Source organism: Nyctibius grandis, chromosome 16 (assembly GCF_013368605.1).
Source record: "Nyctibius grandis isolate bNycGra1 chromosome 16, bNycGra1.pri, whole genome shotgun sequence".
NCBI classification, from domain to species: Eukaryota; Metazoa; Chordata; class Aves; order Nyctibiiformes; family Nyctibiidae; genus Nyctibius; species Nyctibius grandis.
This window is the reverse complement of record NC_090673.1, coordinates 4,067,164-4,092,901: the sequence shown is the minus strand read 5'-3', so window position 1 is coordinate 4,092,901 and position 25,738 is coordinate 4,067,164. Positions and strand designations below refer to the sequence as shown.

Here is a 25,738-nt window from a genome sequence, read left to right as displayed (position 1 = left end):
ATCCATATAATCATTAATTTGTACTCATATGTATATTTTAATAAAGTTGTCATATTTATGGTGGTATCTTGTTTTATTCTCCAGTTTGTAGTGGGTGTTTGCTGGGAACACTGGAGTCTGGGCTATGAACTTGCTGATGCCTGGGGGAAGTACAGCAGCTCCAAGTCAGGGAATTGCAGCTGTTTGGGCAGTGATGCAAGGAAAAGTCCCAGCAGTGAGGGGAGCTGGGGATTTTGGGGTGGTTTCTCTGGGTTAGGAGCCCTTTGGGGTTATGTGTGTGGCTTTAGGAACCACAACCCTGAAGCTTCTCAGAAACTCGCAAGGAAAGAGGTTTGATATGGTGCCAGCGAGAAAAGGGCTTTTCCATGCTCCCAAGGGACGTTAGTGCTCTGTGTTTCTGCAGACATGGCTCACAGAGGTGGGGCCAAAGGCTATTCAGCATCCCCTGTACTAGTGTGTGCACCCCCATTACTGCTGCATGGCCCCTCTCAGCAGCAGGGACACTCCTGCACCTATGTGAAAGCTTTGCCAACAATGCCCTGTGTTTGAGCATGCAGGGACAAAAAGGTCAGCCTCAAAACCCATGTCAAAGTCTTTTATTTCTTTTTTTTTTTTTTTTTTTTTTTTTTTGTTGTTTTTTTTTTTTTTTATTCCCTCTGTGATTCCCCAAGTCCTGTACAACAGATCACCAGGTAAAGGTTAGTGTAAGCCAACCGTTTGCTTGGTTTCCAAACTACATGGGAAGGAAAAAAGAAGGCTGGCAAGAGAGGTACGGTCACGAGAGATGCAAAGAGGAGGACTTGATGCATGGAAACAAACCCCGGTGAGAACTGTACACAGGAGCGTGGCCGCAGACGTGTCCTGCTCCCCGGGATGTGGCACCGCAGGGGCGGAGCCCAGGATATTAAACATGTACGAAACCAAACCCAGCCCCCCCACCCCAAACAGAACCCCCCAAGAAAGTCAAAGATACTCATTTACAAAGACTGACTCGTACTTCAAAAGATTTCCTGTGGAATTAAAAACCCACGTGGTTAAAAGTGAAATACCCGGCTGGGCTGCGGACGGTGTCTGTGAGCCGAGGGGGCTGAAGCAACGGCTCTTCCTTCCCATCGTGTCTTTAGCATGTCCAGCGTGATGCTTTTAACCTGGATAACGCACAATCCAGGAGAAGGAGGGTGTGTGGGCAGGCAAAGGGGGAGTATTTCAAGGGTGGAGGGGAGGAACGGAGGCAGCCAGGAGAGACCAGAGCATGAGAGTCCCCACACAGGCACCACTGTGACACGTGTGATTCCTGCTCCCGATGCACCAAGTTACCCCACGGGCTCCTTTGCAGCACGGTCAGTGCCGGCGGAGCTGGGGCAGAGCTGGTGCCGCTGCCCAGCCGTGGGAAACAGCTCGATGCTAAATGCAAAAGAGATGGCTTTGCCTAAATCTAAAGTGTTTTGACACAATCCTGGATGGGGGGAAAGTGTCATGGCTTTTTTTTTTAAAAAAAAACAACCATAAATGCATGTAAAAATGTGCATGCAGGGGGGGGGGGGGCACATGGTCACGCTCTTGCTCACCCAGCCCTCGCTCCAAAGTCGCATACGGCATTATTTGGAGCAGGGATGCTGATTATTCAGAGGGGGCAGCTACAGGTGTGTTCCTCCATCCAAAATTGCGCTGTGTGTTATTTCCAATGGATTTGCAACCCCCCCCCGCCCAGTCCAGCTCCATGGGAGGGGTGTGAGGTTGCTCTGGGGGCTCCAGAGGCAGGGCCAGGCATTGCACCCACCGGCCATCCTAACCCTGAGGGCATCACGACTGTCACCCAGGAATAAATGACCAACTTGAGGAGTGCCATGGCCTGGGAATAGGGCAGGGCTGTGCACACAGAGCTGTGGTATGGAGTGGGGCAGAGGGGGGGGTGGCAGGAGGGTGGGCAATAGCAGCCCTGCTTTGCTATGGGACAATGGAGGGGGGTGCCTGTGTGTGCACACTAGGGCCAGGAGCCGCTGGCTGCAGCGTGCCCCCCCGACATGGCAGCAGATGCCTGCCGACTTCCAGCACAAGCCATTCTGCAGCCAGCCATGTGCTCTGTTACTGGCTTGTCATCACTCCACGCTCCAGCCGAATGTTGAGGAGGGGGCGGGGACGTTTACTTTGTATAAAAGGATGCACAATATCAAAATCCTCTTTATAAAAGAAAAAAAAAATGCCACGCAGTGCTAGAAAACCTTGTGTCCCAGCTGCAGCCGTCCTCCCCCGTGCTCCCCTCTTGGGTTTGGTTTTTTGCTACCCCTTTTTATCACCATTTAGCCCGTCTCTGCCCACAGAATGTAGAAATACATTTTTTTTTTTTTCTTTTTTTCAAAACTCTTCCATGAATTCCAAAAAGTTCTCCCCGCTGTTAACGGCAGCAGCGAGGTGCGATGCGATGCTCAGGGCTGGGCGGGCAGCCAGCGCCTCACACATCGGTGCTTATGCTGCGGCTGCGGGAGAAAGCTTCCCGCATGGCCGAGAGCCGGTTGGGGTTGAGTGCCTGCAGGTTGGCCACGCTCACCGGCAGCTCCAGATCCTCCTGGCTCACTGTCTGGTAGCTCACCCGGTCGCCCCCGTTGTGCAGCTCCTCGGGGGGCTCCTGCAGGAAGAAGGTGGGGGGCTCGTAGGGCGCGCAGCCGGGGCAGCCGGGCCGGCTCGGGGCTGGCTTCTTGCCGAAGGGCGACGAGGCGTAGAGGGACGGGCCGTTGGTCAGCACTACGTTGCGGTTGCAGTGGAGTGGCGGGATGTGGGAGTGCACGGCGAAGTCGGGCTCCTCCTCGTCCTCCTCGGACTCATCCTTCTTGCAGCAGTAGTACTGAAATGGGATGGCCCCCGCGGGGCCGGGGCTCAGCCAGCATCCCCAAACCACCCACCCCGTCACCACGGGGCTGCTCCGTCCACACCAGCCCTGGGGACTGGTGGGCAGGGGATGCCGGGCTGCCCACGGGCTCCCCTCCCCATGGGGCCGCGTCCCCCTCAGCCTTACCTGGAGCCTACAGTAGCAGAGGACGGCGATGATACAAAGTAAAATGACAGTCGCTAATATTCCACCTGTGATGACCACGGTCCCGGCTGTCATCCGCCCTCTTCTCCATTAACAGCCTGCAAAAGCGAGCACACGGGGTGGGGGCCGGGGTGAGGCTGGCGCTGGGCGATGCACGAGGCAGAGCATCCCCAAACCCTCAGCTCACCCCCATTTGCCGGGGGCTAGAAACAAGGAGGGCTCTGTGGGAGGCGATGGGCAGGATCTGGCCAGACCCTGGCACTGGGTGCCTGTGAAAGCCATCAGGGAGTCCCTGTCCCCCCCCTAAATGCCATCTTGCAGGTGCAGGGGGATAAAGAAAGCTTCATGCAGTGGGTGAGAGATTTAGTGAGCAGCAGCTCTGGGGTCACACTGGGCTGTTCTGCATGCGGGAGGGGGGACCCAAGGGAAATAAAACCTTCTGCCCCGTACCCGTGGCACTCAGGGCACCCTCCTGGCTCCTGCCTGGTAGCAGAGAGCTTCGGTGATGGGAGAAGGAGCTTTGCAGTAAGGATTTCTGAACTGCACACATTTTTCTCTGAGCCTATAATCCATTTCCCCCATGAAAACAATGTGGTATTTTAATTTAGAATAACTGGAGCTGCTAAGTGAGCCTTTAATGACGGCAGGGACAGGCGCTCTCCCCTCCCCGAGCAGCGAGCTGGGCTGCGGGCTGGGTCTGCCCGCTGCAGGAGGCACCGAGCTCCTTGCCAAGCCACAGCATTGGGGGGCTGCAGGGGCACCCCAGGATGATGCTCCTGCCAGCCTCGGGTGAGCTGTTCATCCCCACCACAGCAAACACCACAGCTGGGACCACGAGCTCTGGACGTCATGGAGATGCCATGGCTCAGCTTGGCCCCACGCTTGCATTTTGGGGTCCCACCAGCACCCTCCTCTCCCTGGAGTGCCCCTTAGAGGACTCTGGGTGCTGGCACAGACCAGGTAGCGGTGGAAGGTCCCTGCCCCTGGCACTGCTGGGCTCACCCCGAAGGCACATGCTGTGCATCACGCACAAGCCCCAGCACGGGTCCTGCTCCGAGCATCTCTGCTCCGAGAGCTCACGGAACGGCTTGAATTTCTCTCCATCCTGCACAGAATAAGACCAAGCTCTTTGCCACGAAAAAGGACGCTGAGGAGACACGTCTCTGCCTGCACACACCTGCAAGCAGCCCTGCAGACAGCCCCACTGACACCAGCATCGCTCTGCAGCTAAAGCTCCAGCAGCCCTTCGGTGCTGCGAGTGTTGGGCTGGGAACAGGAGAAGCGACATAAATCAAGAGAGAAATCGTAGCCTGACCACCTACTCTACGAGCACTTTAACAAAGCTGGCCTACAGCTCACGCTATCAGGTTAAAACAAAAAACCAGCCACCTCAGCCCCAAATTACTTCAGCACCCGAGGAAAAGCAACCGTATCTGTCAGGGAGTGAACCCGCTTCCAAAGAAAATAAATCTGTGGCATATTTTTCAGGCGCTTAACGTCCTGCTAAAGTTGGGTAAGTGCTGAATGGATAAAGCAGTATCACATTTTATGTTGCTGCTGAGCAGCGCTGTAGGAGGGAAGGGAATTTATAACGACACACAGCCATGGGGCGAGCGCCGGGCCAAATCCTGCCCTCATTCCTCGGGCAAAACACTCTGGGGAGGAACACAGTCAGGGGAGGGTTTTGAGAAGAATGCATTACTGATTTAAAATCTTTGGTTCTTATTTAAAGAAGGATGGAGGCAGTTGGCTGCAGACCTCGGGCTGCCCCGGGTGCTGTGGGCGCGTGAGCTGGTGTGGCAGAGCCGGCTGTGAGTCCTGTGCTGCTCCCACAAGAGAGGATCGGCATCTCAGCAAGCTCCTTGCCAGCCCAAGGTGGAAGGTGGCAGGCAGGGCTCGGGCAGGGAGGGCTCCCGGGTTCCTCGCCAGTCAATTAAACAGTCACCGAACACGGGGGACAGCGAGGGCCATGCAGAGGCAATGTTCATGGTTTCTGTCCAGCCACCGCTCCATCCAGAGCAAGGCCATTTGCGTTTTGCTCTTTTTTTCCTCCCATAACATACTTGCCTGATTAAAGCTGCATACCTGGAAGCATTAAACCCTCCAGCATGCAAAGGGGGAGGAAAGCAGAGCGTGTGGAGGCCCATAAGCAGAACAATTCCTGTCTAGACCTCCTTTATACATTTGTTCCTAATTTCACGCTCCGCAGGCTCCCAGATTCATATATTTAGTAATAAATATCCTGGTAAAAGGAAGTGCTTTGCAGCTCTGCTGTGGTCTTGGAGAAAGTATGCAGGAGCCCTGGTATTAGGAACGCAGGCACCGAGAGATGTGGGCCCAGCAGATGGTCTCTTGGCTCCTTCCTTGCCCTTCGGTAACGTTAGGAGCCCTCGAGCTACCGAGGATGCCTGAATCCCCCCCAGTCCCATCCAAATCCAGCCCCCAGCACGTCCTCCATCGCTGCCAGCCAGCAGGGAAGGGGCTGCGGGGGGATGTTAACTCTGCACAGGCTGTTTGCCCCCAGCCCAGGACCCCTTTGCTGTAGGAAAGCGGTCCCAGAGCCGCAGGGGTGACAGGGGATGGTGCTTCTCGAGGCTACTGTGGGCAGACAGCAGCTTGGGCGCAACGCTCTCCCTTCCCTAGCACCCTGCTTTACTTTCCCAGAGCACAAAGGACAAGTCGTGCTGCAACAAACCGAAGACACCTCACTGCACGGCTGCTACAGGCTGCTCCTGGATGAGCTCTTCGGTTTTAGACACAATCCTGTGCCGCTCGCCTGCTTTTGCCAGGACATCTATTACTGCAGCTACAGCAGCACCGTCCCTGCAGCCCTGCAGCGGCTGGGAAGTCCCAGGGTGCGAGAAAATGGCCTTTTCTGTTCCTTGCAGCCTGGAGAGGACACAAGCAGAGCTCCCACCAGTTCCAGCCCCGGACTGGTGGCTCCTTTCCTTGCTGACACCCCCTGCACGTCCCTCCCGTGGCTGAGGACGTGGCTTTGAGGTCGCGTTGCTCACTAGGAGCCAGGTCTGTGTCATCCTCTGCTCCCCGCTTCGCTTGGGCACTGCCACGAGGGACTGATGGACCTTCCCAACGTGCTGCAGCCCAACGCAGGGGGCTGGAGAGGGGGTTGGGGGAAGCTTCCCACCAGCAACAGAGAACAGGACAGCACAGAATTGCACTTGACAATGCAGAAAGGAGAAGGGGGGAATTAGAAATCATCGCTAGTCACCACCCGCCAGCATCCTGAACCGGCCCCTGGACCGCCGAGAGTGCTGGGTGCAGGGAGAGGCTGCTCACAGCTGCGCCTCGCTCCGGGCCGGCTCTGCGGACACGGGGCAGACGGCTGCGCAGGCAGAGCCCCGCGGGAGCCTGCGTGGGAGGAAGGCGCAGAGCAGCCGTGGGGGCTGAGCTCAGCCCATCCGAGGGATCCAGCTAACAGCTGCCTGACTGGGGCTCCGACATGCTGAGCTCCAGGTGCTGGAGCGCTCCAGCCACGGCCAGCTCCTGTGGACTGGCCTGACCCTGCCTGCCCAAGCTGTGGGAGAGGGAGACCTGGGGACTGCTAAGGAGATCACGGCAAGGTTTCTTTAAGAGACCCTTAAGTGTCCAGTTAAGCCAGCTTCTAGGATTTGCAGGTGTTAAGAAAAATCCTCAGGCCAGACCTTTAAATGAATGGGGCTCCCATCCCATCCCATCCCATCCCATCCCATCCCATCCCATCCCATCCCATCCCATCCCATCCCATCCCTACTCTCATCCCCAGGGCAACACAGTCACCCAAAGCCTTTTTTGCACTAGCTGGAAGTGCTGTCACAGCAAGCACTAAAAAAAGGGAGGCCTGGTCCCACTGAAACTGTGCCTGCACGAGGAGACTGTGTCTTACCTGCAAAGAGCCATAGCCCACGGTTTGTCCTACCGTAGCACTGCCTGCATCCCCCAGCAGCCCTGGGACCTGCTTCTTCTGCAGCCAGAAGCAGCACAGCCCTCTGTTTAACAAGGAAGTTGGGAATTGCCCTTCTTCACCTGACTCCAGAGGCTGGAGATTTAAACAAAGCAGCCAAAAGAGGTACGAAACAACTGGCAGCACAGATGTGAGTGCTGGCAGGATTGCTCACGCCTGGTACCCCAGCACCGGAGCAGGTGGGAGCTTGGACCCCCACTGTAATAAACACACAGGAATAAACACACAGCCAGAAACACCCCACGCTCGAGGGACACTCGGCTCAAACCTCCTGCATGAGACCTCTGGCCTAGCCCTTCTGCTGATCCCAACGGCGGTCTCGTGTGCGGAGGGGAGCAGGGGTCAGCTCTACCCTGTGCTTCCAAATGACCAAGATGGAAAAAGGAGAGAAAAAAGGAAAAAAAAAAAAACCCACCCCACCCTTCCCGGGGAGCGGAGGAGGCCAGCGCCGTGTCCTGAAGTAACATCTCCCTGCCTTGGCTTGGCTCCGCACTAGCACATCCCTGGCCACACTGTGTGCTTGGCCGAGCCCCGCTGCCGTGCGTGGGTGTCCTCCCGCACCCGGGAACGGCCTCCGAGGGGGGAGCGACCCTGCACGCCAGCACAGCCCCCCCGGGCAGGGTCCCCATGCTGCCGGTGCTGACCCTCCTCCAAGCACCACGAGTGGGTCAGCTTGTTTGAGTTGCTCCAGGGAGAAGACCGAAGGGAGGGACCTCAGTGGGGAGGACGTTCAGGTTGGGAAGATTAAAAGTCCTACGTGGACTCTGGGGGTTAAGCAGCTGTGTACGGGGGGAGCATGAGTCTGACCCTCTGTGGTGGAGGGTCATGAGCTCCATAAGTCTTGTCCTGGGTGGGCAATGCAGCCATTTCCCAGCTCATCCATGCATAACAAACCCTGATGCTGATACTCCTGGCCAAGCCCTGCTTCAGAAGAAAGGAAAAGGGCTCAGCAAGAGGCCTGGGAAACAGGAAAGCACACGAGTGGTGCCAGCGGTCCGAGATGCTGCTTCCCTGAGCTGATGGATCTTGCTGCTGCTGCTGCCTTCCACCCCGGAGCTGGGTGCACGCAGCACTCGCAGCCCAGGACCTTGGCCCAGAGTAACAAGAAATCACACTATAATAAACGGGCCGGGGCAGAGGAGGCTGGATCTGAGCCCTTGATGCTCCAAAGTTTCAGGGTGAGCCTGGCTTACACTCCCTTGTTGCCCCCACCAGTGCCATGGCTCTGCCCATGGGTCAACCCCGGCGAGCATCGGCACGAAGGAAAGCCACTGCCCGGCCAGCAGCCACCGGCCTGCGAGGTGGGAAAGCAGCAAACAAGTTAGAAGCCAAAAATCAGTTTGGTGGCAAATGCAGCCTTATTTCTGCATTTCCCCCAGTTCCTGTAATCCTACCCAGTCAATGAATAAGAGCCGGGCGGCCAGGAAGAGCCGGGCAGCGCGCCAGCAGAAGACTTTGCATTTACGGAGCCAGCGGACAGGGCAGCTGCCAGAAACACAGGCGGAGAACGTGGCTTTCCATCTGAAAAACACTTCAGGCAGAAGGCCTGCATCACTTTTGTTTGCTTTCTCTCCCTTCCTCCTGACGGCAGTGCTCCTGGCCCGCGGGCTCGATGCTCAGCGTAAACAGCGGGGATTTAAACAGCCAGGCTTGGCCACGGGTGGGCTGGGAAGGGGCGCGGGGGGCTCGGTGCCTGCGGACCCATCGCTTCGACAAGACCATCTGAGCGCTCCTCAGCACAAGGACAAGAAGAGACATGTCTCATCAATCAATGCTTCAATGCATTGAATCCATCTCAGCACAAGCACTTCCCAAGTGGGACCCCCCTGTATCTCCAGGCATCCCACACTCCATGTTTCTTTTGAACATTTTATGAGCAGAGGGTGCTTAACTCCCTGCTGTCCCCTGTTTGGAGAATGCTACTCACAATTTCCCAGGCTCATCCAGAGCAGATGGGTTCTCCTGGGTGCTGGAGATGGCTTGGAGACCCCAGACAGGTCTGGGCTGGCACTCGTGAGCTGTAACACTGCTGTGGGCTTTTAAATGACAAACCAGAATGGGGAGCAAAACATTTCACACCCACCTGCATGGTCCCTCCTGGTGGCCTCAGAGCCGTTACCTGGTTTGAAGCCCTTTGCAGAGGCCACCGACACCCTTACAGAGCTGAATTACAGCCAACGGTTCAGCTGAGCTCCCAGTAACGCACCCCCAGCCCTCCTACGTGCTGGGACAGACCCCGACACTTAAGATCTCACTGATGTCCAGATCTGAAACACCACATTTCAAAGGCAATCTATACACAGCGTCTGATAAATTATTCAGCAGACAGGACATTGCTGGCATGGTGCTGAGCTCTGCAGAACAGGATCCTGACCACCTCCACGCTCCCGCGCTGCACGGCCTGGGCAGGGCTGGGACAGGCCATGCTGGGGACCGGGGCTCACGGGGTGCCTAGGAATGGCCGAGGGATGGAGGACAACGCCACGGCCATGGGAAGGGGACGAGAGCTGGGGTGCGAGAGAGCCCTCCCCACCCACAGACACCAGCTCAGTGCTCTCTTGTGCTGGTTTCAGTGCCCTGGCCGTGAGAGTTAAGCCTGGAGATACATCAGGCTAATGCAAGATGACCGATATGGGGATGTATCCGCCGTATCTGCATCAATCACAACCCACAATAAGCTCCTCCAGGGGACTGGAGGGCTCTGTGCCCGTTCTCAGCTCACCCAGAAACGCTCCCAGAGCAGTGCCGATGGTCGGGTTGAGATGGGGAACGGCAACGATCAAATGTCACTGCAACCTGCTCCTTCTGCCTGCTCTTACTATCCTCCAATATAACAACATACAATAACGATATTATATATCATTAAAAAAAAGAATTTTATAATTCAAAATGTTTTGTTAAATATTGCACGGCAGCCCAAAAACTCCTAGAAAAGCCACTGCTTTTTTGATAAGCTGTGTAAGTTTTTTCCCTATGCTGAGGACACGCCGCATCCATACCCCTGCAGGCGTCCCTGCTCGCAGCGGCACTGCCAGAGCAAGCTCATCAGCTACGAAACCCAGCACAGGCAGCCCAGGCTACTTGGGAAGTACATCATACAGCAACAGCCACTCCAAATTTCGTGTTTTCCTGAAGCTTAAAAAGAGCAGAAGTTCATGGGATAATTAGGGATCCCCTTCCACCAGTTACCACTATTAGTTTTCAGAACAGAGGTGGGCACTGAGTAAGCCGTCTGAATTTTCAGCATCGATCTAGGGGATGCCTGCCCCAGCAGCGTGCGAGAGGGGATATGTGCTCGGCAATAATGAGGCAATAATGTCTTTTAATACAACCAAATCACGCCTAATGAAAAATAATATTTGCACAGCTCATGGAAGTGGTATCGAGGCTCACTGAGCACTACTCCAGGCACGGATTTACATGACTGCAAATGCTAAACAGAGTGCGGCAGTGCTGCTGGGGAAGGAGGGGGGAAACCCTGGATCACCTGCACAGCGTGTGCGCTGCCCTTGGGAACGTCCCCTTCCAGTGCCCCTGGGGCCATCCCGAAGGTGCCGCTGTCCCTGTCCCAAAGGGATAAGGGAAAGAGTTTGCAGACACTTCAGCATCTCCTGGGCTAAAGCAGGGTATGTTCCCTTTGCTCTGCCCTTCCGACCCTCTGTAAAACTCTACAGCCACATCCTAAAAGGCCACATGCCCTGGGCTCCAGCCCTCCATGCAACCCGCTTATTCCTCATCAGTCCCCGCTCCTCTGCCCTTGTGACACAAACTCCTGCAGTGTGACCTGGGTCTGTGCTTCCAGCTCCTGCTGCTGTGTGTCACTGGGTGACTCCCTGGATGCTGGCTGCGACTACCCAGCATCTCCCAGGGATGAGCACTCGTGGCTGCCTGAGCAACCATTCAGACATCAGCAGCCCCACTTGGGATCTCCAAAGAGATAAATGTTCATGCCTTTAAAAAAAAAAAATCACAAAACAGGGTAAGGAGTTTCCATAGCTACAGCTTTACATTGCTCTGGCAAAGGCTCCGGTTCAACCCGTGTGATGAGAAGCAAGCGGAGTGTTTTTCCCACTCCAGCCCAGCAAGGCAGCACGGTGCATGAATAAAGAAGTGGAGAGGAGAGAGCGAGAGCTCAGTGATTTTGGAAATAAGGCACAAATGTTACAGACTGGCACATGAGGCTGCTGCCAGCACCACGCTCCCTGCCCTGCCCGACCCATCGCCTGTACGGGGCGTTTGTGGGTGGGGAGGGAAGGAGCTTCCTCATTGCTTGTGACCAGGAGTTTTCCTACAGGCAATAAAATCTCCTTCTGTTATCCTTTTTAATAAGGATTTATCATTGCTGCATCAGGAGAGTTAATACAGACCGTCTGAGAGGGTAATTTTCAGATTCTTGGCAACTTACGCTGAACCGGTTCCAGTAAATTCTCCTTTTTTCCTCACCTTAATTCTGTTACAGCTTTTCCTGGGAGATGAGAGAGGGGAAGATTTAACCCAGAGGAAAAAAAAAGAAACCACAACAACAGAATCATAAGCAAAAAAGCAGAAAAGACAGAGTAATTCATGCAGCTCAGCTGAAAACCATCATTAGGTGAATAAAGAAGCAGAGAAAACCTTCACACAAATTGCTCTACTCAAAACCACGTGGGCTTAACAGAGCCACTGGGATCAAATGTTTGAAATATTGACTGTTCCCAGGGACAGCATCTTTCAGAAAACAAAACACAAGTGATGGATCTTTTTGCCTAGCGTCAGCACCAGGACGATGCGAGCCCTGTCTTTGAAATGACTCCCTGATGCTGGAGAGGCCCCTGGGCGCGATGTGGGGGCTCGTGCTTTCCCATCCTCTCGCCATCCCCAGGAGCCAAAGCAATGCCACCGAATGGCACAGGGAAACTGAGGCAGGTGAGGCTGGTGGGGCAGGGAGCTCCCAGCGCTTCTGCTGGCGTTTGATGCTCCGCACTCCCCGTGTTCACAGCAGATCAGTGCCGGCATCTTCCCAAGCAGGCTGCAGCTTCTGCCTTCCTTGCTTAAACAACACCTGACTCGCGGCACCTCAAAGGACCAGAAAATGCCACATACCTTCTCTTTGAAAGCCAAGCCTTGGGCCAGTGCTCTGAATCACCCCTGAGCATCTGAGCCCTTTCTTGGCCTGGCTGAAGGGTGGACAGGCCAGGGTACAGCCAGCAACTGTGCTCGCTGTGGGACGGGCTGTGCTTCCCGCAGCCCCGGGGGTCAGATCACGTAACCCCCCAGGGATGTGCATGCAGAAATGCCTCCATCCACCCCGGAAAGCAGGAGGAGACACAAACACCAGTGCTGCCCCACTCCACCCTCCGAATCTCAGCTGAGTTTCACCTTTCTTCTCTTGCACGGTGAGCTCTCTTCGCTTGAACCCGTTGGGCAGCAGGTACGTTGTACTGTTAAATAACGCTTCCTGCCCCGGAGCTAACCTCGCAGTTGTGATGAACTGAGAACCCACAACCAAAGCAGCAAAACCTTTCACTGAACCCACGCTGGTTTTCTGAGCTATGCGGACATCACCCTGGCCTCGCTGATGCTCTAGTACCACAACAAGCACTTCACTACCAGCCCGCCTCAATGGGGAACCACACAGAAACCTGCTTAATGGAGAAGTTTACACCTTACAAAACCCAGGTCTGCAAACATGAGCCTCTTCACTGCCCTGTGCCTGGTTAGCAGACCAGAGCCCATCAAAATGCAGGTGCTACCAGTCAAGTCAGACAGAACTTTAAAAAAAAGACCAACCTTTTGTCTACTAATCCTAACGTTCAACAATATAACACGATGTTTACAAAGGTATCCTGAAAGCAAGTAAGATAAGCACTGGCTTGTTTTCTCAGAAACCAGTATCACAGCCTTGTGTTTTCTAGAACCTATGTTGTTTTTTTTTTAAAAAAAAATACAACAAAAACAAAGATGTAATGCCAGAAATACAAGGGAAAATATGTGCAACCAAGAAAACCCTACTTTCTGTGGGCTGAATCTGCTCCCACGAGCTACCATGAGAATCAGAAATAACTCTTGAGAAGTCAGTAATGCTGAACTGTTGCGTATCCGAAAAAGTAAGCTGGAAGTGTCTAATATTAATTGCATAAATATTATGCTTGTCTTTATATCAGTAAGAAAATGGCTTTGGTGACGGCTGGATTGGAGAGGTCACCTGGAAGGGTTTGAGAAACACCTTTCGAGTGCCTTAATGCACTTGGGTGGGGAAGAGGGGGCTGGTCCCACTCCCTGCCAGGGGCACACTCTTGGCAGAGCCACAGGCAGCGGCCAAACCACGCAGGTTTTTGCCTTTCCCTATTTGCAAAGGAAACCCATAGGACAGACATAAAAGCGTGAATTATTCCCCCAGCCCCTCCTCTGTGTAATATAACAATTAAACCACAAAATTCACCTAACAGCAAACCCAAATCAACACTTATTACCCGTCCCCTCCCAGCTCCACTCCCACTCTCGCAGCATGGCTATTTTTCCCCAGATCCCATCACTAATCTTGCCAGGGCTTAGCTACCCAGCAGGCGACACCAATCAAACCGAGACACCTCCTTTCCCTTCCCCATGAGAGCCTTACAAATTGCATCTCTGTAAATCCCTGCTCATGCTGGCTTGCAGAGGAGACAGGGAGGGATCCCCAACAGCGAGGCCGTGCGTTTCCCAGGCCACCCTCCCACAGCCGGGGCACCGCAGCGCTTGCTCAAAACTGAGCCTTTGGCAGCCTTGATACTATATTTTCTCCCCAGGGCGGGGAGTTCAGCTTGGATTGTCACAAAAGGCATCACATCTTGCTATGTAACTCACGTATATTGTGTTAACCACAGTGACAATATGCACGCTGTTGTTCTGCGGATGCTTTCTACATACAGCGGAGCCAAATCACAGCAGTTATTTGAATCACAGGAGAGCCACTGTCAATCAATTTAAATATTTAAGGTCCGGTGAGATTTTTCTTAAGCAAACTCTGTAATCCATCCCATGGTGTTTGGGGGGGGGACCCACTGCTAGAGAGATGCGCTGGGCTGGGCAGTGCTGGGGCAGAACTGGGGGGTGATGGGGCTGCACCCCACAAAGGTGGGAAACCAGGAGGAAGAACGAGCATCACTGTCTTCAGGGCCAGCCTTGGGGAGAGCCTCCCTGCACCGCACCAGCTCTGATCTTGAAGGCAGGCAACAAAAAGGAGAGAGTTAATGGTTTAGGCAATGAAAAGGAGAGAGTTAATGGTTTGTCAAAGCTCAGGCAGGAAGACCCACGCCAGGTCTTAAAACAAATCCACACTGAGAGCAAAGGGAATCCAGATGTAAACTGCATGGCAAAGCCCAGGCAATACCCTCTGCTTACACGGGGGAGGAAACGCAGGCTTCAGCAGAGGAGCTGTGTGCTGGGATTGCACTGTCCCTGCCGGCCACCTCAGAAAATACCGCATCATTTCCTAGGGAAAAAAAAAACAACCCAGAGGAGAGAAGATGGAATATTGGGAATAAAACCGAGCAGAGCTATTTGCAGGTAAGTTATTTTTCTCACGGGATATGGTGCCTGTAAGTGGATGCTTTAGCAGAGCAGCGATTCGCACGCTGTAACGCAGCCGCTTTGGGGACTGGCACTTGCCTGTGAGCTCCCTCTGGCTCCAGGCACGCTCCCGCATCCTCACAGCAAACACCCGCTTCAGTGGAGCCCCTGTATCATCTTACAACAAAGTCCAAGACATCTCTCTGCTGTAATCAGTGCTGGTTTACGAGTCTTTGAATCTCGAGACATTTTGATCCGCTTCAGCTGAAATGACCCGAGCTGGGAAGAGGTCGAGGGAGACGACGACTGCTGAATCCATCACAAGGCTGCAGCGGTCCCCAGAGGGTTTCAAAGCAGCCACATCACCCAACAAGCTGGGTATTTATCTTCCCCCAGGCAGCCAGTTTCTTTTCATTAATGCTGATGTGTTTTCCCCTTTAACCTCAAACAGCCCGAAGCTCTCAGTGAGTAAAGAGCCAGCCTGGCTTTGCCTGATGCCAGCGCTGCGGGGCCGAGCGGGACGGGCAGTGCTACGAGAGGCCACTCTTGTCCGTTACGGTCCAGCCTAGATTTTCAGGCAGCTGAGGAACAAGGCACCGCTCTGCACAGGAAAAGATAAAAAACCCCAAAGGACTTTTCCTCCCAGTTTGCTACGAGCCCCCTCCAGCAGAAAGGAAGGAAATCCCAGCTGTGTGGTGCGCCCACCGCTTGCAACTCCCCCAGTATAATGAGCTTATGAGCTTCTGCGGCTCAGACCCTCTGATGAACTTGTACCTAGAGAAAAGCCATCGCATGGCCTCGAAGCCATGCCTAAAGCTGGCAGTGCGGAGGGCTTCGTCCCCCACCCAGCGAGAAAATCATCTCCTTTATCCCCTGCCCAAGAGAGGCCAAGCAGTGCAGCCTTGGAAGAGCCTAAGCTGGAGTTTAGTGGCAATTCAAAGAAAAATAAAACCTACAAGCTTTTTCACCAAAGCCTGTTTTTCAGGCTGGCAGCTTCCGATGGTTATCTCACCACCGAAGTTTTCGTAATGGATATCTCAGCCACCGACCTGCGGGAGGGCAGGGCTGGGGCACCAGCAGATGCACAGAAGGGAGAAGGCAGATAGGGAGCAGCAGGAGGGGGTCAGTGGGCTCTGAAGAGCTCTCCAACAGCATCCGCTGCCAGGGCTCCTCTGCAGCACTGACACAGCCTCACGGCAGCACCAGCTGAGGCAGAGGAGGGCTGGAGCCAGCGCCCGGCACGGGATGGTCCTGCCATGGGCAGAGAGCTCTGGCCAACTCCAGGACTCCATGGGCACCCCCTGATCTCGCTCCCCCTCACCTTCCTCTCAGAGAAAATCAGTGGCAGACAGAAAGATGTGGGAGACGGCGACATGATTTCCTCCCCGTCACAGCTCTCTGAGGGGCATGAAATTAACGGGAAGAATTAATTCTGTTTGCCCTGGGGCCAAGGTAAGAAGCCAGGAGTGATTCCTGCCAGGAGCGCCTGCAGATGCAAGGCTGGTGTGAGTGACAGCAAAGCCACGTCTCTTCCCCTCCGCCACGTGTGAGCAGCATCCTTGTCACCTGGGCGAGGGACGGGGATGACAGGTGGCACTTTGCTTCCGCCTAAAATTCGCTCGCCTTTCTTTTTCTTTTTTTTTTATAAGGAGGCTATTAACTGAGCGGGGACACGCTGAATAAAGATGTGGGCTGCAGAGTGTCTCCCGCAGTGGCCTCGCTGCACCCTCCCAGCGCCGGCACCCTGCCAGCCCCCCGCTCCTGGCAGAGCCCCCCGCCCTCTGCTCAGGTGCTCAGAGGCGGTTGCTTTACCCACTGCTAATGACGTTTATTTTCTTTTCAGAGCCTCGGGGAGGACTCTTTTCTCTCGCCCTCCCTGCTGATGTGAATCCTGCTGCCCTATTAAGCTGCTCTGAGACTCTTTTTTTGAGTTGAACTGCTGGTGGTCTCCCCTCCATCCCCCGCCTGTGCCCCCCACTCTGCTCTTCCCGCAGCCAGACGCACGTTTGCTGGGCTTGATCCAACCAGCACTGAAGTAAAGAGAAAAACTCCTCACATTTTCAGGTTGGATCAGGTCCCTGGCCGGTGAGGATGGGCTGAGACTTGCTTTTGGCTTTCTGGTAACTTTCCTTTAAAATGTCCTTTAGAAAAAGGCCATTATCTCAGTGCCATTAAGGCTTTCCCCATTGCAAGGCCAGATAACTCGCTAGGAATCTTTTGAAATAACCTTTAAACAATAGCTCCTGTCTTGTCTACTGAATGTTTCTGAACTCAACAGTAATGCATCCAGATGTCACCCATGTCTACTGTAGGCCTAACTATTTCTGGAAACACACCAAAGGCAAATTGCTTGGATAATGTCAGATATTGTTGCAGAGAGAATGTGACAAGTTTCCATCTCTGATAAAAGCTGTGGAGCAGAGAGATGTTTCCCAGGGCGGCAGAGCTGCGTACACCTTCAACTCAGCCCCGCGCAGGAGCTGCATCCCTCCCGTAGCTCATGGGCAGGTATGAGTGGCAGGCGCTTTCCAGATGGGGAGAAAATTAGCGTTGCTGTCAAGTAAAGCTTGGCAAGCTCATAAATTGCCATGCTGGGTGGGGTGTGACTGCAGGTGGCTTTTGTCCTGGAGGTAAGAGATGGGGAGAGAAGCATTGGAGAGAGCGAGGAGGGGCTGAGCTGCCCTCCTGGCCAGGCAAACTTGGGGAAGGTGTCTCGGTCCGTCTTGTGCCATTACCCTGAATGAAGCCGAACATCAGCTCTGACCCATCGCAGGTGCTTGTTTCAACGAGGCAGATAAAACTCTGTCTGAAGTGAGAGGGTAAACAAAACTCGCCCAGCCCCTCGCTCACCCTGTGTCTCCACTCCATGGCCTGCCAAGAGGAGCACCAGGGAGATGCCAGCATCTCCCGGCAGTGTCCCAGGCTGCAGCTTACCCTGCTGGCCGCCTGATTCCAGTGAGAAATCCAGACTCTCAGCCATGTAGGATGGGGCAAAATCATCACTGTTTAGCTTTTGGCCTAGAGCAGCTCCGCGCCTGTCCCCACTCCACGCTGCCCCTGACACAGGCACCTTGAGAACCACACAGTCCCTGGGAGCCAGGTCGTCTCTCTGAACTATTAGTGGGTCACGGCCATTATTAAGCTTTCCAGGGAGAAACAGGTCCAGGGATGTTCCAAAATGTTATTATGACTTTTAATTTTGTTCCCCAGCCCTTCCAGCTCACCTCTGCCCAGGGCTGTTCTCGCGGGGATTGCAGGGCTTGCAGGTTCCTGAGCTCCCAGCCTTGTCCGGGTTGGCCTCAGCTGTGAACTGAACGTGGCTGGAAGGTCTGAAGAGAGTCCATCACCCAACGTATTTGTCATCCCTCTGCTAATCTGTGGTGCTGGGATATATGCTTTTTTCTCAGGCAAAGGGTGAACCAATCCTGCCTACTGTAATAAACTAGATCACGAGGAGAGGAGATAACAGACAACGACACGGGAAGAAGTGTAAATTAGAATGGGACCGAGTTGCAAGTCCATCCCCAACACCTGCCACCTCTCCTCCAGCCCTTCCCTGCTCTTCTTCAACGCCATGAGCTGCATCACAAGCGGTGGCTGCGGGAGCCCTGCCAGCAACAAGCACCTCTTCACTGGCCATGTCCTCATCCATATCCATGACAACATGACAGCCAGGTATCAGAACACGACGAGTGAGAAGGGACCAAGGTATCCCCACTTCTTACACCAGCACTAACACAGCTAGGCACTGCGCAGCCGAGTTACATAAATACCTTACGGCTTGGCCAGCTGCAAAACCCCTCACTGACCCACATGCTGGGCATCAAGGACATATCCTGACATGCCCAAAGGCCAGTGGCACAGACTTCTTAGCCTGCGAGTATGCAGCTAAGCTCTCTGGGCTGCACATAAATGCCCGAGGGCATTAAGTACCTTTACCTCTCTGTATCTCGTCCTCAGCAAAATTTTTAAAGGACCCTAAGGGGGATGCTCAGGTATGGCTGGAGGGTCAGCAGGTGTTCAGCTTTAGCCATGGGAATACCATGCCACTGTCATGGTCATGTCACATGTCAATACGCCACTGACCGCGAGCGGGTCCTCCGGCACTCAGCCACTTCTGAACACGTTCTCCTTAAACAAAGCCCATGAGACCAAACCTCCAGGCTTGACTCTCATGTCACCTGCATGAGGGTTTAGGGGACTCAAAAAGGATTGAGAGGAGATGTGACAGCTAGACTGATCCACCAGGCTTTGCTGGAAAACAAAGAGAAACACAGCAGAGATACAGCAAGTAACCACGGCGCTGGTAACGTGCTGCAACTCTTTTGTGCTCAGGTAGGCACAGGTATTTAAGAACTGTCTGTGTTTGTAATCTGTGTTCACTGACAAGAAAACAGAAAGGAACGAACGCTGTTTCCTTCCTTTCCCCCCACATCCCCACATCTTTCATAAGTGAGAACCAATGTACTGAGGGGTGATAAATCAACATCAGTCACTTTGCGGGGGATCCTGTTGAAGTTCTTTATATCTATTGAGCACCAGCACCGTTCCTTAAGAGGGCCTGTCATCATCCTGCACTGAAATCCTGACACGCAGAGGAAGGAGGTTACACTTCTAATTACAGTTGCACGGTCTTTAAGGTGTTTGAAATCTCTTTTCACCAGCTGACAGCCATAATGCATCTTTCTGCTCATTTCAGACAAGACAAAAACCAACCATCAAAGGCTGCAAACAACCTTCTGTTATTCACACGCCATCGCAGCGGGGCAAGAGCCTAAATACAGGTGTGTGGATAGTTCAGGCTCTCAGCTCATGCACAATTTACGCAAACTATTTTCCCTTAACAGCATTACAATTTAGATGCTTGTTCAGTGAAGACAAGATACAATGAGTAAAAAACCCATCCTTCTGGGTACTTTGGCTCAAACGAGGTCACGCAGGAGCACTGCACTCCTGGGATACCTGCCAGGTTTCCTGAAATGACAGGCATCCATCGTGAAAGACTGAAGCGCATGATTTTACCACCTAGGTTTTATGCTGATTTCACTGCTCGTTTTAGGCTAGAAGACAATCTGTTGAACCTCCAAGTGCAGTCTTCTCTTACCTTTAATTTATTCTGTCAGAAAACTGTCTACCTTAATGAATATGAGCACACCCCCACTACCTTCCAAGTTTGGCGATCTGTTATGTCAAATACAAATAATCCTGTCTGAAACCAGTCGATATGGGGAAATGAAAAGCCACCTTCCCTCGGGGGATTTCTCTCTCCCTCTCTCAGCCCCCCCAAGCCTTTAACATACTGAACAACGTCCATGTGCTTCTGAGAGCGCAGACCTAGACTGCTGCTGTATTAACCAAATAGTGACAGAAACAACCCACAGATAACTGTGCTACCACCTTCCTTGCATTCAACTCTGGCTTCCTCACCATCACCATCACTCCGCTGTGTGTGAGCCAGTGGGCTAGTTTGCTGCCTAACCTGGGGCTGGGGTGGTCTCTGCAAACTCATCTGGATGGAGTGGGGGGGTTCCTACATCCTTCAGGGCCAGGACACAAGATAGGAACAAGCCTTTGTCCTAGCCACACGTCCCCAGGTGACATGCCCAGACAGGCTACCGAGAGAGGCCAGTTTCAGCCCCACACTGAGCAAAGGAGGGTGAGCTGGCCCTGGGGCAGAGCAGGACATGACCCACACACCCAGGCAAGGAACAGGATGGGGGCAGCTTTCTCACCTCATCCCTGAGAGATGCTTTGACGACCTCCTTCACAGGCATGGCTTTGAAACTGAAGATGCTGTAGGACTGGGAAAAACCAAGCCTGGAGCACCCTGGTATTTTTCACCCTGGTCTAAGGTGGCAGGACTTGACCAGTCCGCCTGAGACAGGTTATTGGGGAGCAGATGCTGTGCAGTTCTCCATGTCCCTGTTCGCTCTGCCTCCTCCCTCCAAACCCCTTCCCAGCCCCAACTCTCGCAGCCGGGGCTGTCCTCCGCCCGCTTTGCTCCCCGCAGGCGTTCCCCCGGGCCGCGGCGGTCAGCTACCGTCTCCCCCGGAGCAGCAAGCCCACCGCTGCGGAAAGGCAGCTTAGGATGCACCGGGAGGAGGGCGAGGGATGGGGGGAGAGAGAAGTAAAGAGGGGAAAAGCATCGCAAAAGACCCCAACGCTGCGAAGGACGGGGAGAGGGAGCCCGGGGGCGGGGGGGTCCGGCTGCCAGCGGTGCCCTGTCCCCGCTCCGCCGCCCTCCCTCCCCGCTTACCTTCAAACGGGGGAATTGTGCTGGATCTCGCAGGTGAGGACCGCGTCTGCCGAATTCTCCAGCTCGGAGAGCATCAATGCGAAACCAAACAATTAAAAAAAAAATAATTTAAAAAAAAAAATTAGAAATAGGAACAACAAGCCGGAGGGCAGCTCAGGGTGCCGAGGAGCCGCGCCGGCAGCAGAGACCCTCTCGGCACATGGCCGGGCCCGGCAGCAGCGGCTCTGCGGGGGAGCGCTCCCTCCCCGCCCCGCGCCCCAGCGCCGCCGGTGCCGCCGCCGAGGGCGGAGCGGAGCGGAGCGGCCCCCCCCCGAGCCCCGCACCGGGGCCGCACGGGCAGCGGCGCGTGCTGCCGGCCCCCGCACCCTCCCACCCCGGGCCGCGGCGGAGCGGGGGGCGGCCGACGGGTCCCCCCCACCCCGGTCAGGGCCGGGCCTCGGTGCCTGCGGCGGGGGGGAGAGCATGTCACCCCCCGCCACGGAGCCGGGTCACCCCCTCACAGAGCCGGGGGACACCGCAGTTTGGCCGAGGGAGCCTTCATCCCCCGGTGCGGGCGCAGGGAAAGCATCCCACCCCCCGCAGGAGGGAGAAAAGCCAGGCAAACCCCACCACGTCCCCCGTTTAGCCCCACGAGGGTCCCGGGGCATTTCGCATGTGACGTGACTTTGTCCCATGCACCGTTTATGGGGAGCTGCGCTGAGGTTTTTGCTGTCTGGTTTCGGTGACAGCCACCCCAGCGAAGGGGAGCGTGTCACCTCTTCCCCAATCCATTCCCGTTCCAGCACAACCTCAGCTACTTCAGATGTCCTCGTCCACAGGTTTCTCTGAAGAGGCCGACACTGTGCAGGGCACGTCCGGCACTGGCAGTGGTGATCCACAAGACTCCATTAGCGTCAGGGTGGTTATCATGTCCCAGAGCTGAAAAAAGCAGAACTTGGGGCAAAACCTGGCGATTTGAGTTGCTATTACCCCTCTAGCAGGTGGGCAACCTGCAGAGGCACCGGCACGGAAAGGACTGTCACAGCCACCCACGGATGCTGTCCCCTCTCCCTAAGTTGGTGTGACAGGGAAGCAAAACCTGCCTCAGCTCTCCCACTGCATCCCCTGGGCTCGGCAGCCGCTCGTCCCCGGGCTCTGCAGAGCAGCGCAGTGCTTTTGCTCCCCTGGGCATGGAGGATGCTCAGCGTGTCTCGGGAGGCCCTGCCAGCCCTGCTCATTGCACCCGCTGCCATCAGCCTCTGCTGCTGTCACCCATGTTGTCTGCAAGCTGTCGAACTCCTCGGGTAGCAGGGACCCTTTGCAGGCCACCGCCTCTGCCAGCCTCCCCGCGATGATGCTGGGAAGACCAGCGCGTTCAGCCTGGAGTGCCTCCGTCTGTCAGGACACTCAACGTTAGTCCCGCAGTGTCCATTTCCCTGGCCTGACTTGCATTTGCAGTCCCAAAGTTATTCCTAAGAGCTAACTTAATTTTTCTCTTCGGCAGTTTTAGCCCATCGATACTTGTTCTGTCCTTGTTGACTGATGAGAATAATTAGTCTCTGGTCCTTTTATAGCACATCTGCTCTTTTTAAGATGCTATCGCTTATAGCACTCTTTTAATCTCTAGAGAGGGAAACAGTTGCATTTAATTAATTCTCCCTAAATAAACTAATTACTGCCAGCAATTTCAGCATACTTTGCATGCCGTTCAAACGCCTGTACGGAGATCTGAAAGGCAAGCCACTCAGCCTCATGACAAGAAATGAAAGCAAGGGGGCAAAATATGGTTTATCTTCAGAGAGTCTACTTAAGACTATTAATGCTTATTTTAGACCGTATCGGCTAGTACTGAACTGTCTCTGTCATGATTCCTCTCCAGTTTTACTTCAAGGCTGCTTGGACTATGCGCAAAAGATATTGAAAAGCTACGCCAGGAAAAAAACAATTTTAGCTTTTTATTACTTTTATGGGTCAGATGTCATTGTCGAGCAATTTATCACTGTATCTGCGTTCAGAAAGATGCACGATGGAGGTTCTTTGCTTGGGCCATTCATTTCGGTTTCCATGCCTGGACTCCTGTACTGCAGCAAACAGCCTCCTCACTTCCCAGGGAATACGTCAAAGCAATTCTCCACTAATCTGAGCCCAGGATAAAAGCAAGGAAAAACCATGCTATAACAAGGGCTTAGCAAACACTTGGGCTGCCTTGAGCAAGTTAGACCTTGTTTTCTGGACTAACACGAGGTCCACTTACTCTAAGAGCAATTATGTAAAGATCAGTTGCCTACGAAGGACACAAAGTTTTTTACAGTATATTTCTATATTGCAGCGGTGTGCAAGGCCTCCGTTGTGAGCACGGCCTCATCGTGCTAGGGGCTGTACAAACACAGAGTGATCCCTTAGACTTCACAATGTATGTTTTTACAGAAGGAAAGTGCTAATTAGTATCCGCAGTTTGGGAGCCCGTCCATAGCCTTGAGAGCTGGCAACTGGCCAGCCACAACTTCTATCAACCCCTCTTGCCGTTTGGGAAGTGTCCTGTGCCTGCCAAGTTTGTGGGATAAACAGACCAGCAGCTGCCAAAGCATTTGTAGGTTTTAAGTACAGTGTTCAGGTTATAATCACCTGCTTTCCTCCACCACCACCAATGGGTTATTCTCAGTGTAAATCCTTCGGTGAGTTCACGCATTCACACTCTTGCACCCAAAAATACTTGGTTTCCTCACGCTTGACTCGGGACTTGGGATCAAACTGCCCAGGAACACCGTATGATCTTCCCTTCGCTCAGCATCTAAGGCCACTCTCTAGGTTTTTTTCCCCCACCTCCAGCTTGCTCCATCCCCAGGGAGCAGCTCAAAATGCGCTGCCGTCAGGGAAGGGCAGGTTCCCATCTGGTTGTAATGACCTTGGAGACATCTTCCTTCTGAGGCTCCCCTTCTCCTAGGGGCTACGTGACCACAAACCACAACCAAACCTGGGCATTGCCGGGGGCAATGGGCTACTCAAACACTGCCCAGCTTTCTGTACGTACTCCCAGTGCTCCACCAGCCTGGGGGAGAGTGGTGCCACTTCTAGATTCAAGCCTCTTTCGGCAACTGCAGTTTGATGGCCACGACACAAATCAAGTGCACAGACTCTCAAGAGATAAGAAAAAAAAATTATACCTGAAATAGGGTAGCAGAGGGCACTTAATATCGCTAAAGGGTCACACTGCTTTGCTCCAAAAGGGAAACACAGCGTTAGGGCTCCAATATACCACCCCTGTGCATTCTGCACACCCCGGGAGCACGTTTGGATGCAGCAGCCAGGTATGGTGACAGCGTGACCTTGTCGTCACCTGCCAAATACCATCTTTTTCCATTCCTAAGGGCAGGGCCTTTTCCTTTGCCACTCTGTGGCATTTGTTTTTGCGTTAAGCTCCCCGGCAGTAGACAGGACCCCACGTGTGCAGCTCTGCAGGAGCAGGCTTACCTCCTCGCAGTGGCAGCTGCTCTCCGGTCCCGACGGAAAGGCTGGCCGCTTCGCTCTGCCTCTTCCCCGTGACTCTGCAGGCGCCTGCTCTTGGACAGTCTCCAAGCTCATCCCAAATATTCACGATGGCAGCCTGAAAGGTCTCCACTGCACCGTCCTCCTCTCACTGGGACGTGAGCACACGCTCACAGCACCTCGGTCACCTTCGCTGGATTTAAATGCAAATTTTTTGTTTAGGTGACAACAGCAGCCTGATGCTCAGGTCTGTGCTCTTCCATAGTAGCCTTTCTCCCTCCTGCTTTAACCACCCACGATGTAGGAACCTCCTGGCTTATAAACACAGCCCCAACAGCTGCCCATAACCCGGACTGTGTTTGATGTCCCTCTTGCACCCACGGCTCCCCGCTGCTTCAGGCGGGTACGGAGCTGAAGAAGCCCTGGGGCCAGGCACGCCACGTGTTACTCCGAGAGGTTTCTGTCCTTGAAGGTGACAACCTCAGAGTGCTGAGGGATACATCTGCTTAAAAGAGTTAACAAAGCAACAAGAGAGACAAAATGCTGCTTAAATAAGTTTTTTTTAACTCAGATTAATTCCCCAGTGCCACAAACCAGCGTGCTCTGCACTCGCTGTGTTAAACATCCCCAGCCCGGGACCGACACCATACGCCAAGGTTCATGGGGTAACATCGGCCTCAGCCAGAGCAAGGTGGGTCAGAAGTGCTCTGAGGGAATGTGCACTTAAAAGCCACCCCGTGGCAGGGCTTGCCTGGCTCATCATGTCACATCACACCCGCCAGCTCGTGTCTCTGCACCCGACGGGACGTGCCAGGCTCGCTGGAACGTGATCCTGTGCAGCCGCTGCTTCGGCTGGAAGTGCCAACAAAAGGACGGGCTTAGAGAGATTCCCTCATGCCCCTTTACACGGGGCAGTCCTCACCCCAGAGGCATGAATATGGGGGGGAGGGCTGGTGGGTTGAAGGGCCAAGTGAGGAGCTGGGGAATAATCCTTCCATGGGCACCTGGGCCATGGTGGGAATAGCGCAGAGCCTTCTGTCACAGCCTTGGAAAGCCAGAGAGACCGTATCTCCTAGAAACACCTTTCCTTTCAAGCTATATTGACCCCTTTAAGGTTGCCAAGAGGTTTATAGGGCAGGCACTCCCTGTGCAAAAGCCATCTGAGTTTTCTGAAGGAAATCATATTTATTCACTATTCTACCCTTTATTAGACCTTCTGCTAACTTGTCTGTTACAAACCTAAAGCGTGCAGGGCCTGCAGCCTTTGTCATTTAATTGGTCAACCCTTTTGCTAAGATGATAAAGCTCCATCTTCAATCTCCTCAGGCTCTTTTGGCCCCATGTCCTCGCCTAGATCAGCTCCTCTTGATGTTGGTCCTGGCTTGCTGTGTAATCTTCAGGAAGCAGCTTAGTGCCAGAAAGCAACAGCTAGAGGAAAAGCAACAAGAAAGGCTGCCATCAAAGAGCAGAGACCCAAGCAGAAAGGCTCAGCACC

At 54.0% G+C, this 25,738-nt stretch overlaps 1 protein-coding gene across 1 annotated transcript; it reads right to left on the bottom strand.

The window, feature by feature from the left end:
* Positions 1-2,452: 2,452 nt before the first annotated feature.
* Positions 2,453-3,106, bottom strand: FAM163B (family with sequence similarity 163 member B). Its single transcript, XM_068414176.1, has 2 exons — positions 3,014-3,106; positions 2,453-2,842 (listed from the first exon to the last, which is right to left on the bottom strand). The coding sequence occupies exons 1-2, from the start codon at positions 3,104-3,106 to the stop codon at positions 2,453-2,455; spliced, it is 483 nt and encodes a 160-aa protein (XP_068270277.1).
* Positions 3,107-25,738: the final 22,632 nt, after the last annotated feature.